At 38.6% G+C, this 15,331-nt stretch overlaps 1 protein-coding gene across 9 annotated transcripts in view; it reads left to right on the top strand.

Annotated features, from left to right (window-relative positions):
* Window positions 1-15,331, top strand: part of VPS13B (vacuolar protein sorting 13 homolog B) — a 791,361-nt gene that overhangs the window by 615,703 nt on the left and 160,327 nt on the right. For all 9 annotated transcript variants that reach the window (XM_082600778.1, XM_082600779.1, XM_082600780.1 and 6 more), the window contains one exon: window positions 5,601-5,803. In XM_082600778.1, the coding sequence (XP_082456904.1) occupies window positions 5,601-5,803 (203 nt within the window). The remainder of the gene's footprint in view (window positions 1-5,600; window positions 5,804-15,331) is intronic.

The following is a 15,331-nucleotide window of genomic DNA, read 5'->3' as shown; positions in this document are numbered from 1 at the left end:
AATAATTGTAGAAGAGTAAGAGAAATAGGAAATCAACATTACCACACACCACAGTAATAATTGTTGCAGGCAAGAAGCATTAATGGATGCTAACATTAATGGGTAAAAGTTTGATGTAATAGAGGATATTTGCATAATCTGCAGATATCTCTCCACAGGATACTTATTGTTTACAAATGGAAAAATAACCACTTCACAGTGGCGAAATCTGGCAGACATCACTTTAGCCATGTGATGAACATTAGTATTACCAGCAAGTAGTAAAACATCGATATCACTTTCCCCAGTATGATGCACTGAGAAGGGTATCACTTCTCTGGTATTCTGGCCAAAAATGCATATAACCTCATTCTAAAGAGAAAACATCAGATAAACCCAAATTGAGAGATATTCTGCAAAATAATTGGCCTGGACTATTGAAGAGACTCAAGGTCATGAAAGACAAAAAAAAAAGCTAGAGGATCTGTCACTGATTAAAGGAGACTAAGGATCCTAGACTGCATCCTGGACCAGAAGAAGGACATTAGTGAGGAAAATGGCAAAATTTAAGTAAAATCTGTAGATTACTTAATAGTGTTACGCCAAAGTGAATTTCCTGATTTCAGTGTATGTACTATAGTTACATAGCTGAGTGAAAGATACATGAGAACTCTGTATATTTTTGCAGTTGTTAGGTAGGTCTAACATTATTTCAAAATAAAAAGGGTTTCGGTTTTTTTTCTTTTTTTTTTTTTTAGAGGAAGGGACTTGGAAAGATGACTTCTAAGGTCTCTTCCATCCAGCATTACTATTCTGTGATACAATGATGCAAAATGAAGAATGACAAAGATTCAAGCACTTTTCTTTCCTGCCTGTCAATTAAGAAATATATTGTGACAGCTGAAAATAGGATCAGATTCTAAACTGTCATTTAGTACAGTAGGATATGTCCTGAATAACTATTGTTTTGACTAATCCTGTACTGCATAAGATGGTCCTTGCCTCCGGGATGGTCACAATCTACTGGTGAAGGTGGTGTGATCTTCCCTTTCAGTCACTTAGATTACTAAGGTCTCTCTTCCTTGATGTTTTAAAATAATAGAGTTGGGTAGAATGATATAGAAATTGGTAAGTCTTGGAAACCTATTTAAGAGTGAACCCTCAAAGTGGGTTCCAAAATTATCCAATCTGGGTGCCTGAGGAGAATGATAAACATTAAATAAGATTTTGTAAAAACCCTAGGAGAGCTTTGATATTAAACACTTCTTGTGTGAGGGACCAATAGAGCATTCACATTAAGATTGCCACCAGATAATTGGGTATTTCATTGCAGGGTAATACAAAGATGCATGTATTTGAGAACAAAGGGTATCATAATTCTGACATTCCCTTAATGCTCATTTGCTAGATGACTACTGAATTAAGCCTATACTTGTATACTCCCATTATGACAAATTTTTGAATAATGAATTGGTGTGTTTCATTTAGCAAGTACTTACTGTTGAGAAGTAAATATTTTAGGAAATGTAATGCAGTTAAGTCAGAAATTGTGACTTAAGTTCTAAGCTCCATTAATAAAGATAATTTTTGATTATTGGGTATTTGAGGGCCTGTTTCCATTTTTTTATTTACTGCTCTATTTTTTCTTTAAGTAAAGTGTAACTATGAATCAATAAAATTGTGTAAATGAAGTGGAAGTCTTAGTGCCACTATATATTTGATGAACAAATTTAAGAAATTGATTTTCACCATCATAATTTTTAACAAAAGTCTTAACCCTAATGCTTTTGTGAGTGTGATTGTCCTCTTGAAAATTAGAAGATTAGAAGTTGTGTGTCTTATTTCTGCAGTAGGAACATACAACATATATGCAGTTTTCAAGTCTCCACAGAGTTGAAAAGCCAACGTGGGTACTCTACTTTGAAACGTGTATGCTGTGGGCCTAAGGTGTTTTTCAATCTTTCATCTCTTTCTTTTTTTTTTCTTTAACATCTTTATTGGAGTATAATTGCTTTACAGTGTTATGTTAGTTTCTGCTGTATAACAAAGTAAATCAGCTATATGCATACATATATCCCCATATCCCCTCCCTCTTGCTTCTCCCTCCCACCCTCCTTATCCCACCCCTCTAGGTGGTCTCAAAGCACCGAGCTGATCTCCCTGTGCTATGCAGCTGCTTCCCACTAGCTATCCATTTTACATTTGGTAGTATATATATGTCAATGCAACTCTCTCACTTCGTCCCAGCTTACCCTTTGCCCCCCCTCCGTGTCCTCAGTTTCATTCTCTGCATCTTTGTCTTTATTCCTGTCCTGCCCCTAGGTTCATCAGAACCTTTTTTTTTTTTTTTTTTTTTTTAGATTCCATATGTATGGGTTAGCGTATGGTATTTGTGTTTCTCTTTCTGACTTCACTCTGTATGGCTGACTCTAGGTCCATCCACCTCACTACAAATAACTCAATTTCGCTTCTTTTTATGGCTGAGTAATAGTCCATTGTACATATGTGCCACATCTTCTTTATCCATTCATCTGTCGATGGACACTTAGGTTGCTTCCATGTCCTGGCTATTGTAAATAGTGCTACAATGAACATTGTGGTACATGACTCTTTCTGAATTACGGTTTTCTCAGGATATATGCCCAGTAGGGGGATTGCTGGGTGATATGGTAGTTCTATTTTTAGTTCTTTAAGGAACCTCCATACTGTTCTCCATAGTGGCTATATCAGTTTACATTCCCACCAGCAGTTCAAGAGGGTTCCCTTTTCTCCACACCCTCTCCAGCATTTATTGTTTGTAGATTTTTTGATGATGGCCATTCTGACCGGTGTGAGGTGATACCTCATTGTAGTTTTGATTTGCATTTCTCTAATGATTAGTGATGTTGAGTATCTTTTCATGTGTTTGTTGGCAATCTGTATATCTTCTCTGGAGAAATGTCTGTTTAGGTCTTCTGCCCATTTTGGGACTGGGTTGTTTTTCTGATATTGAGCTGCATGAGCTGCTTGTATATTTTGGAGATTAATCCTTTGTCAGTTGTTTCGTTTGCAGATATTTTCTCCTATTTTGAAGGTTTTCTTTTCATCTTGTTTATAGTTTCCTTTGCTGTGCAAAAGCTTTTAAGTTTCATTAGATCCCATTTGTTTATTTTTGGTTTTATTTCCATTTCTCTAGGAGGTGGGTCAAAAAGGATCTTGCCGTGATTTATGTCATAGAGTGTTCTGCCTATGTTTTCCTCTAAGAGTTTTATAGTGTCTGACCTTATATTTAGGTCTTTAATCCATTTTGAGTTTATTTTGGTATATGGTGTTAGGAAGTGTTCTAATTTCATTCTTTTACATGTAGCTCTCCAGTTTTCCCAGCACCACTTATTGAAGAGGCAGTCTTTCCTCCATTATATACTCTTGCCTCCTTTATCAAAGATAAAGCGACCATATGTGTGTGGGTTTATCTCTGGGCTTTCTATCCTGTTCCATTGATCTGTATTTCTGTTTTTGTGCCAGTACCATACTGTCTTGATTACTGTAGCTTTGTAGTATAGTCTGAAGTCAGGGAGCCTGATTCCTCCAGCACCATTTTTCTTTCTCAAGATTGCTTTGACTATTTGGGGCCTTCTGTGTTTCCATACAAACTGTGAAATTTTTTGATGCAGGAGGGAGGAGATATGGGGATAGTTGTATATGTATAGCTGATTCACTTTGTTATAAAGCAGAAACTAACACACCATTGTAAAGCAATTGTACTCCAATAAAGATGTTAAAAAAAAAAGCCTTGGCTATGGGGGCAGAGTTTAGATGGGTGGAACTTAGGCAGGGGTGGGGCTTTGGGTGGGGTGGGACCTAAGTGGGTGGGGGGGCGGCGTTCAAGCGTGGGGCAGGGCCTCTGCTTAGGACCTGCGCATAAGGGGGGAGGCAGCACTTGGAAAGGAGGGCCTCTGTAGTGTGGGGTTCCCGAGTTTGGAGATACGGCCCTGAGTGAGGGTGTTTGGGTTCGGTTTAGGCTCAGCTCATTGGAGGGTGTCTCCAAATGTAGAGGTAGGGCCCTGGGTGGGTTGTAGGGGCGGGGCTTGGGGTCTGCACGGCAAGAGGAAGGCTCTGAGGGCAGAGGATTAGGCTCAGGAGCCCAACAGGCTTCCCAGTGCCTAAGTGGACAGGGAAGGCACTGGCCCCATTCCCTTCCATTCCTTCATGCCCCCCCTGCACCGTCTCCCCCAGGGTCTGCCCCGTGGCCACTGGACCCCTAACTGTGGGTGTGTCCCTCTGGATGTAGGAACTCCTCCCCTCCCCCTGCTACCCCTCAGGGGTGCTGGTCCCAGAGGTCTGGCCTTTACTTTTGCTCCCCCTTCCCTCCCTCCCACTGCCTCAGGACCCTCGTGGCTGGAGGGGACCTCTGTCATCAGAGGATCAGGCCTGGGATCTCAGCAGGTTCCTAGGGGTCCAAGTAGGCAGCGGAAACCTGGCCATGCTCCCTTTTGATCGTCTGCCCTCCCAGTCGTTTCCCAATTTCCCACTTACAGTGTGGGATCCCTTCCCCTCCCCCAGCACCCCCTCAGGGGTGCCAGTCCCACCCCGCCTCCACTTCTCCTCCCCCTTCACTCCCCCCACACCCCATGTCCTACCTGGTCGCTGGGGGTTCCTCCCGTCCCCTTAGGTGTCCGTGATCCCCCACCAGTACCTGGTAGGTGCCCTAGTTGTGAGGAGACAGGAATTCCACGTCCTCCTAGTACGCCATCTTGACTCCCTCTTTCATCTCTTTTAAGTATCAAATATCATTAGAAAAATAAGCCATGGGCATTACATACGTGGTCTGGTGAAATTCAATATTCACAATGACAATTCAGAATATGAGCTCCTTAGGGGAAAGTTAACCCACCACTCTAACTTTGCATCGAAATATCTTAAAGTGTGCCATTGGTTTTATGAAAAGGTTTTGATCTACACTTCGAGTTTAAGTTCAAAAGAAAAGCTACATTTTAAAGTGTATTCCTTTTCTGGGTATATTTACTTTGAACTATAGCATATAGTTTTTCTCATAAATCTAACCTGCCACTATCTGTTTTTAAGACTTTGTAAACTTCAAGTGGTTATGATGTGTGAAGTTTGGATTAAACTAAAATTTTTAGAAAACACATGTTATATATTTTGATTGTTTTGAATTTTAACATGGGCCAGTCAAAAACTTGAGTGTCTCACAAAGTAATATACTGTACTCTGTTACTACAAGAAATCACAGAAAATTGCCCTCTCCCATCATGTTAACAATAGACAAATGAAGCAGCTGTTCTCATTCTTAAATGTAGTGTTTGAAAAACTTGCACAATTTAATGAAAATGTCTCTACTCATAAAACTTAAAATGCTCACACATGGAAAAAGTCATAACGTTTTGGCAAATATTGCTTTGTTAGGAATGTGAGTGAGGTATACCTGCTTCATAACTAGAATTCTATATAAATGGCATGAAACTGGGGGGAAAAGCCAACTGAAAAGAAAACTCTTGACAAAGGATGAGTTAATACTCTTAAAAAATGTAGATAGTTCTTGCCCAAACATACTTTTTCTTTGACAAGGAAGAATTATAACATATGCCCCTCTCCATCCCTTCTTTTTTTTTTTTTTCCAGGAGTAATTCTTGGATCATCATTTCTACTCAGTGTAAATGATTTTCTCCTTAAAACAAGTCTCAAAGAAAGAAGTCGGATTCTGATAGGACCATGTTGTGCTACTGCCAATCTGGAAGCTAAATGGTGTAAACACAGTGGCAATCCAGGCCCAGAACAGTCCATACCAAAAATATCCATTGATTTAAGAGGAGGTCTGCTGCAGGTCTGTTGGGATTGGCCCCATTTTTCCCATAAGTTTTAAACTAGCCTTTGTTCATTGTTCGAACTGTTTCATTAAATGTTAAATCTTGCTGTGGTGAGAAAAGGGTATTGTCAGATTGCTGTTTTACTAAACTTTTTTAACAGCTTTATTGAGATATAATTCACAAACCATACAGTTCACCTAATTAAAGAATACGATTCAGTGGTTTTTTACTATATTCACAGAGTTGTGTGGTCATCACAACAATCCATTTTAAAACATTTTCACACACCCACCTCCAAAACCCTTTATCCATTAGCATTCGCTCCCCATTATCCTCCAATTCCCTCTCCAGAACTAGGCAACCACTATTTTCTGTCTCTACATATTTGACTCTTCTGGACATTTCATGTAAATGGAATCATGTGAAATGTGGTCTTTTGTGAATGGTTTCTTTAACTTAGCGTAATGTTTTCAAGGTTCATTCATGTTTTTGCAGGTGCCACTGCTTTATTCCTTTTTATGACTAAATAATACTCCATTGTATGGATATACCTCATTTTATTTATCCATTCAGCAATTGATGGGTGTTTAGATTCTTTCCACTTATGTGTAGACTTTTCTAATTACAGAGTAGTCAGCCTGTCTCAAGCAGTTTCATCAGCAATAATGTAAGAACCGTTTCCTAATGACAGGTGGTTAGCTATTATGGTGTCTGATGACTAACATGATATATAACCTTACATTGCAACCTTTTATGCATTTGATTTGCAGGCAAGTATTGAATGTGTGAGGGTATCCAACTTATTTCTTGATAATTTTCTATTTGGATAGAATTTGAATGTTTTTTTTTTAACATCTTTATTGGAGTATAATTGCTTTACAATGGTGTGTTAATTTCTGCTATATAACAAAGTGCATCACCTATATATAAACATATATCCCCATATCACCTCCCTCTTGCGTCTCCTTCCCAACCACCCTAACCTACCTGTCTAGGTGGGCACAAAGCACTGAGCTGATCTCCCTGTGCTATGCAGCTGCTTCCCACTAGCTACCTGTTTTACATTTGGTAGTGTATATATGTTCATGCCACTCTCTTGCTTCGTCGCACCTTACCCTTCCCCCTCCCCATGTCCTCAAGTCCATTCTCTACATCTGCGTCTTTATTCCTATCCTGCCCCTAGGTTTGTCAAAAACATTTTTTTTTAGGTTCCATATATATGTGTTAGCGTACAGTATTTGTGTTTCTCTTTCTGACTTCCTTCACTTAGTATGACAAACTATAGGTCCATCCACCTCACTACAAATAACTCAGTTTCGTTTCTTTTAATGGCTGAGTAATATTCCATTGTATATATGTGCCACATCTTCTTTATCCATTCATCTGTTGATGGAAACTTAGGTTGCTTCCATGTCCTGGCTATTGTAAATAGAGCTGCAGTGAACATTGTGGTACATGACTCTTTTTGAATTATGGTTTTCTCAGGGTATATGCCCAGTAGGGGGATTGCTGGGTCGTATGGTAGTTCCATTTTTAGTTTTTTAAGGAACCTCCATACTGTTCTCCATAGTGGCTGTATCAATTTACATTCCCACCAACAGTGCAAGAGGGTTCCCTTTTCTCCACACACTCTCCAGCATTTATTATTTGTAGATTTTTTGATGATGGCCATTCTGACCCATGTGAGGTGATACTTCATTGTAGTTTTTTGTTTTTTTGTTCTTTTTTTTTGCGGTATGTGGGCCTCTCATCGTTGTGGCCTCTCCCGTTGCGAAGCACAGGCTCCAGACGCGCAGGCTCAGCAGCCATGGCTCACGGGCCCAGCCGCTCCGCGGCATGTGGGATCTTCCCAGACTGGGGCACGAACCCGTGTCCCCTGCATCGGCAGGTGGACTCTCAACCACTGCGCCACCAGGGAAGCCCTTCATTGTAGTTTTGATTTGCATTTCTCTAATGATTAGTGATGTTGAGCATCTTTTCATGTGTTTGTTGGCAATCTGTATATCTTCTTTGGAGAAATGTCTATTTAGGTCTTCTGCCCATTTTTGGACTGGGTTGTTTTGTTTTTTTGATATTGAGCTCCATGACCTGCTTGTATATTTTGGAGGTTAATCTTTTGTCAGTTACTTCATTTGCAAATATTTTCTCCCATTCTGAGGGTTGTCATTTCATCTTGTTTATGGTTTTCATTGCTGTGCAAAAGCTTTTAAGTTTCATCAGGTCCCATTTGTTTACTTTTGTTTTTATTGTGATTTCTCTAGGATGTGGGTCAAAAAGGATCTTGCTGTGATTTATGTCATAGAGAGTTCTGCCAATGTTTTCCTCTAAGAGTTTTATAGTGTCTGGACTTACATTTAGGTCTTTAATCCATTTTGAGTTTATTTTTGTATATGGTGTTAGGGAGTATTCTAATTTCATTCTTTTACGTGTAGCTCTCCAGTTTTCCTGGCACCACTTATTGAAGAGGCTGTCTTTTTTCCATTGTGTATTCTTGCCTCCTTTATCAAGAATAAGGTGACCATATGTGTGTGGGTTTATCTCTGGGCTTTCTATCCTGTTCTGTTGATCTGTATTTCTGTTTTTGTGCCAGTACCATACTGTCTTGATTACTGTAGCTTTGTAGTATAGTCTGAAGTCCAGGAGCCTGATTCCTCCAGCTCTGTTTTTCTTTCTCAAGACTGCTTTGGCTATTCGGGGTCTTTTGTGTTTCCATACAAATTGTGAAATTTTTTGTTCTAGTTCTGTGAAAAATGCCATTGGTAGTTTGTTTTTTCTTGTGTTTTTTTTTTCCATTTTGACTTTTAATTGTAATATTCTCCTTAATAGCCAAAGCAGATGTCACCGTTAATGATGTTAGTGTTTCTCTAGGTATGAGAAAATGCAAGAATTTCTGCTCAAAAAATCTTCTCCTGAAAATATCTAACTATCTGAAGGTGTGTTCTGCCAGTTTTTCCCAGAGCACAGACTGCCTCATTCCTGATCTCCACTGTGAACTCCTTTCAGAGGGTGTTGAAGGTCAGCAGCTGCAGGGGCTCATGATTTAATCTTTGTAGAGGCAGACAGCAAGTGCCAATGGCAAGTGCTGCTTTCCAGTCAGCAGGGCCCCTTCATGGTCATAAATTTGACCATGGTTTGGGGGGCATTTCATGACCATTTCAATCCATGGGGATAAGAATGCTCATTCTCAGGCCTGGCAAAGAGTTTTCCGATAGGCTACTCAATGTGCTCTTACTGTACTAGGCCTTAGGGATAGCCAAAAAGTCTCTGGACTTACTAGTCTCTTACAGTCCAGGAAAATATTCCCTCTTGTTGCTTCTTCCCATATCTAGAGTTACACTATTACCATCATTGATCTTACATGGAACCATATATCATCATTTTATGATAGGCTCAGTCACACATTTGGTAATGTAAGAACCAACAATTCTGTAAAACAGGTGAAATACAAATAACATAGCTAGCAGTATTAGTGAAGTCATAAGTTAGAATTAAGCGAGCTTCCATTAGGTGTGGCCCAGTATATCCCAGGTTGTCTGACTTAGTCTGTTCTGTACCAATCCTTATCTTTAAGGTAAATTTTATATTGGCACTGTCCATAAGGCACCCAGCCCAGTTTCCTAGTGTTACTAGACTGATTATCCTTACTATGATTTAATTGTTCCCAACATAGAGGAGCCTTTAAACTTAAATTACCATGGCCTGGTGTTAACTACATAAATCCATCCCATAATTGTGGGAGGTCTGATTCCTTGGCTGAAATTTTGCTTGTTGCTATGATTGAGCCTGAGTAATAAAGAAAAATTGATGGCCAGAGTCAAAGTTAGGATCATTAATTGGCTAGGTGAGGGGATCCCACCTAGTAATATTAATAGTGGCCTAATAGGACTATAATTTCTCTCTTCTAGAATAAATTTCCTAAGAGCCAACCAATTAGAGCCTTGGAGTAGAGAAATCCACCAAGGTAACCCAGAAGTACTAGACATAGGTAATTGGCCACAAACCCAACAACTGGATTGATTTTTAAAGCTAGCATGGGGACCTCCCTGGTGGCACAGTGGTTGGGAGTCTGCCTGTCGATGCAGGGGGCGCGGGTTCGTGCCCCAGTCCGGGAGGATCCCACATGCCATGGAGTGGCTGGGCCCGTGAGCCATGGCTGCTGAGCCTGCGCATCTGGAGCCTGTGCTCCGCAACAGGAGAGGCCACAACAGTGAGAGGCCTGCATACCGCCAAAAAAAAAAAAAAAAAAAGAAACAAACTTAGAGTGTCCTTCAATTAAACTTTACATTAATGTAGCATGACAGCAGGGAACTACCTAGGAGGTAAGTCTTAATAAATACAGACCCCCCATTAACAAAACCGGAATTTAATATTCACTTAAACATAATCTTTTTCTCTCTGAAATTACCCTCATTTTTACCAAATGTAACCAAATGAAGAGTAATTTGTTTGCAAAATAAGTCTGGTCTCAGTAAGCTTGGCCTGATGATTTATATAACTATAATTGATGATACAGACTTCTTGTGTGTTTGTGTGAAATTTTTATAAGGAGTCTCATACTGAACTTTTAAAAGATCTCTCAGGGCTAGGAAAGTCATACCAAGGGCTTATCACACATTTTGCCTAACAGATCTAGGTGAATTCCTCACTTTTTTTTAAATTTTTAATTTAATTTAATTTATTTTTTTATACAGCAAGTTATTATTAGTCATCAATTTTATACACGTCAGTGTATACCTGTCAATCCCAATTGCCGAATTCATCACACCACCACCCCCAACCCCTCCGCGGCTTTCCCCCATTGGTGTCCATACGTTTGTTCTCTACATATGTGTCTCAATTTCTACCCTGCAAACGAGTTCATCTGTACCATTTTTCTAGGATCCACATATATGCGTTAATATACGATATTTGTTTTTCTCTTTCTGACTTACTTCACTCTGTATGACATTCTCTAGATCCATCCACGTCTCAGCAAATGACCCAATTTCATTCCTTGTTATACCTCAGTAACATTCCATTGTATGTATGTAACACATCTTCTTTATCCATTCGTCTGTCAATGGACATTTAGGTTGCTTCCATGACCTGCCTATTGTAAATAGTGCTGCAATGAACATTGGAGTACATGTGTCTTTTTGAATTATGGTTTTCTCTGGGTATATGCCCAGTAGTGAGATTGCTGGACCATATGGTAATTTTATTTTTAGTTTTTTAAGGAACCTCCATACTGTTCTGCATAGTGGCTGTATCAATTTACATTCCCACCAAGAGTGCAAGAGGGTTCCCTTTTCTCCACACCCTCTCCAGCATTTGTTGTTTGTAGATTTTCTGATGATGCCCATTCTAACTGGTGTGAGGTGACACCTCATTGTAGTTTTGATTTGCATTTCTCTAATAATTAGTGATGTTGAGCAGCTTTTCATGTGCTTCTTGGCCATCTGTAAGTCTTCTTTGGAAAAATGTCTATTTAGGTCTTCTGCCCATTTTTGGATTGGGTTGTTTGTTTTTTTAATATTGAGCTGCATGGACTGTTTATATATTTTGGAGATTAATCCTTTGTCCATTGATTCATTTGCAAATATTTTCTCCCATTCTGAGGGCTGTCTTTTCATCTTGTTTATGGTTTCCTTTGCTGTGCAAAAGCTTTTAAGTTTCATTAGGTCCCATTTGTTTACTTTTGTTTTTAATTCCATTACTCTAGGAGGTGGATCAAAAAATATCTTGCTGTGATTTATGGCAAAGAGTGTTCTTCCTATGTTTTCCTCTAAGAGTTTTACAGTGTCCGGTCTTACATTAAGGTCTCTAATCCATTTTGAGTTTATTTTTGTGTATGGTGTTAGGAAGTGTTCTAATTTCATTCTTTTACACGTAGCGGTCCAGTTTTCCCGGCACCACTTATTGAAGAGACTGTCTTTTCTCCATTGTATATCCTTGCCTCCTTTGTCATAGATTAGTTGACCATAGGTGCGTGGGTTTACCTCTGGGCTTTCTGTTTGTTCCATTGATCTGTGTTTCTGTTTTTGTGCCAATATCATATTGTCTTGATTATTGTAGCTTTGTAGTATAGTCTGAAGTCAGGGAGTCTGATTCCTCCAGCTCCGTTTTTTTCCCCTCAAGACTGCTTTGGCTATTCAGGGTCTTTGATGTCTCCATACAAATTTAAAGATTTTTTGTTCTAGTTCCGCAAAAAATACCATTGGTAATTTGATAGGGATTGCATTGAATCTGTAGATTGCTTTGGGTAGTATAGTCATTGTCACAATATTGATTCTTTCAATCCAAGAACATGGTGTATATCTCTCCATCTGTTGGTATCATCTTTAATTCTTTCATCAGTGTCTTACAGTTTTCTGCATACGGTCTTTTGTCTCCCTAGGTAGGTTTATTCCTAGGTATTTTATTCTTTCACTTGCAATGGTAAATGGGCGTGGTTCCTTAATTTCTCTTTCAGATTTTTCATCATTAGTGTATAGGAATGCAAGAGATTTCTGTGCATTAATTTTGTATCCTGCAACTTTACCAGATGTATTAATTAGCTCTAGTAGTTTTCCGGTGGCATCTTTAGGATTCTGTATGTATAGTATCATGTCATCTGCAAACAGTGACAGTTTTACTTCTTCTTTTCCAATTTGTATTCCCTTTATTTCTTTTTCTTCTCTGATTGCCGTGGCTAGGGCTTCCAAAACTATGTTGAATAATGGTGGTGAGAGTGGACATCTTTGTCTCGTTCCTGATCTTAGAGGAAATGCTTTCAGTTTTTCACCATTGAGAATGATGTTTGCTGTGGGTTTGTTGTATATGGCCTTTATTATGTTGAGGTAGGTTCCCTCTATGACCACCTTCTGTAGAGTTTTTATCATAAATGGGTGTTGAATTTTCTCAAGATTTTTCTGCATCTATTGAGATGATCATATGGTTTTTCAATTTGTTAATATGGTGTGTCACATTGTTAATCAATTTGTTAATATGGTATATCACATTGATTGATTTGCATATATTGAAGAGTCCTTGCATCCCTGAGATAAAACCCACTTGATCATGGTATATGATCCTTTTAAGATGTTGTTGAATTCTTTTTGCTAGTATTTTGTTGAGGATTTTTGCACCTATATTCATCAGTGATGTTGGTCTGTAATTTTCTTTTTTTGTAGTATCTTTGTCTGGTTTTGGTATCAGAGTAATGGTGGCCTCATAGAATGAGTTTGGGAGTGTTCCTTCCTCCGCAGTTTTTTGCAAGAGTTTGAGAAGGATGGGTGTTAACTCTTCTCTAAATGTTTGACAGAATCCACCTGTGAAGCCATCTGGTCCTGGACTTCTGTTTGTTGGAAGATTTTTAATCACAGCTTCAATTTCATTACTTGTGATTGGTCTGTTTATATTTTCTATTTCTTCCTGGTTCAGTATTGGAAGGTTATACCTTTCTAAGAATTTGTCCATTTCTTCCAGGTTGTCCATTTTATTGGCACAGAGTTGCTTGTAGTAGTCTCTTCAGTTGCTTTGTATTTCTGCTGTGTCTGTTGAAACATCTCCTTTTTCATCTCTAATTTTATTGATTTGAGTCCTCTCCCTCTTTTTCTTGATGAGTCTGGCTTATGGTTTATCAATTTTCTTTATCTCCTCAAAGAACCAGTTTTTACTTTTATTCATTTTTGCTATTGTTTTCTTTGTTTCTATTTCATTTATTTCTGCTCTGATCTTTATGATTTCAATCCTTCTGCTAACTTTGGGTTTTGTTTGTTCTTCTTTCTCTAGTTCCTTTAGGTTTAAGGTTAGATTGTTTATTTGATATTTTTCTTGTTTCTTGAGGTAGGCTTGTATAGCTATAGACTTCCCTCTTAGAACTGCTTTTGCTGCATCCCATAGGTTTTGGATCATTATGTTTTCATTGTCATCTGCCTCTAGGTATTTTTTGATTTCCTCTTTGATTTCCTTAGTGATCTCTTGGTTATTTAGTAACGTATTCTTTAGTCTGCATGTGTTTCCTTTTTTTACGTTTTTTTTTCCCTGTAATTCATATCTAGTCTCATAGCATGGTGGTCAGAAAAGATGCTTCATATGATTTCAATTTTCTTAAATTTACTGAGGCTTGATTTGTGACCCAAGATGTGATCTATCCTGGAGAATGTTCTGTGCACACTTGAGAAGAAAGTGTAATCTGCTGTTTTTCGATGGAATGTCTTATAACTATCAGTTAAATCTATCTGGTTTATTGTGTCACTTAAAGCTTCTGTTTCCTTATTTATTTTCATTTGGATGATCTGTCCATTGGTGTAAGTGAGGTGTTAAAGTCCCCCACTATTATTGTGTTACTGTCGATTTCCTCTTTTATAGCTGTTAGCAGTGGCCTTAGGTATTGAGGTGCTCCTATGTTGGGTGCATATATACTTATAATTGTTATATCTTCTTCTTGGATTGATCCCTTGATCATTATGTAGTGTTTTTCTTTGTCTCTTGTAACATTTTTATTTTAAAGTCTATTTTGTCTGATATGAGTATTGCTACTCCAGATTTCTTTTGATTTGCATTTGCATGGAATATCTTTTTAAATCCCCTCACTTTTAATCTATATGTGTCCCTATATCTGAAATGGGTCTCTTTTAGACAGCCTATAAATGGGTCTTGTTTTCTTATCCATTCAGCAAGCCTGTGTCTTTTGGTTGGAGCATTTAATCCATTCACGTTTAAGGTAATTATTGATATGTATGTTCCTATGACCATTTTCTTAATTGTTTTGGGTTTGTTTTTGTAGGTTCTTTTCTTCTCTAGTGTTTCCCACTTAGAGAAGTTCCTTTAGCATTTGTTGTAGAGCTGGTTTGGTGGTGCTGAATTCTCTTAGCTTTTGCTTCTCTGCAAAGCTTTTGATTTCTCCATCGAATCTGAATGAGATCCTTGCTGGGTGGAGTACTCTTGGCTGTAGGTTCTTCCCTTTCATCACTTTAACTATATCATGCCAGTCCCTTCTGTCTTGTAGAGTTTCTGCTGAGAAATCAGCTGTTAACCTTATGGGAGTTCCCTTGTATGTTATTTGTCGGTTTTCCCTTGCTGCTTTCAATAATTTTCTTTCTCTTTAATTTTTGTCATTTTGATTACTATGTGTCTTGACGTGTTTCTCCTTTCATTTATCCTGTATGGGACTCACTGCACTTCCTGACTTGGGTGGCTATTTCCTTTCCCATGTTAGGGAAGTTTTCGACTATAATCTCTTCAAAATTTTCTCTGCTCCTTTCTCTCTCTCTTCTCCTTCTGGGACCCCTATCATGCAAATGTTGTTGCATTTAATGTTGTCCCAGAGGTCTCTTAGGCTGTCTTCATTTCTTTTCATTCTTTTTTCTTTATTCTGTTCTGCAGCAGTGAATTCCACCATTTTGTCTTCCAGGTCACTTATCCGTTCTTCTGCCTCAGTTATTCTGCTATTGATTCCTTCTAGTGTAGTTTTCATTTCAATTACTGCATTGTTCATCTCTGTTTCTTTGCTCTTTAATTCTTCTAGGTCTTTTTTAAACATTTCTTGCATCTTCTCGATCTTTGCCTCCATTCTTTTTCCG

This window comes from Mesoplodon mirus, assembly GCF_964341445.2.
Source record: "Mesoplodon mirus genome assembly, chromosome: 16".
NCBI lineage: Eukaryota > Metazoa > Chordata > Mammalia > Artiodactyla > Ziphiidae > Mesoplodon > Mesoplodon mirus.
This window is presented reverse-complemented; position numbering and strand designations above follow the sequence as displayed.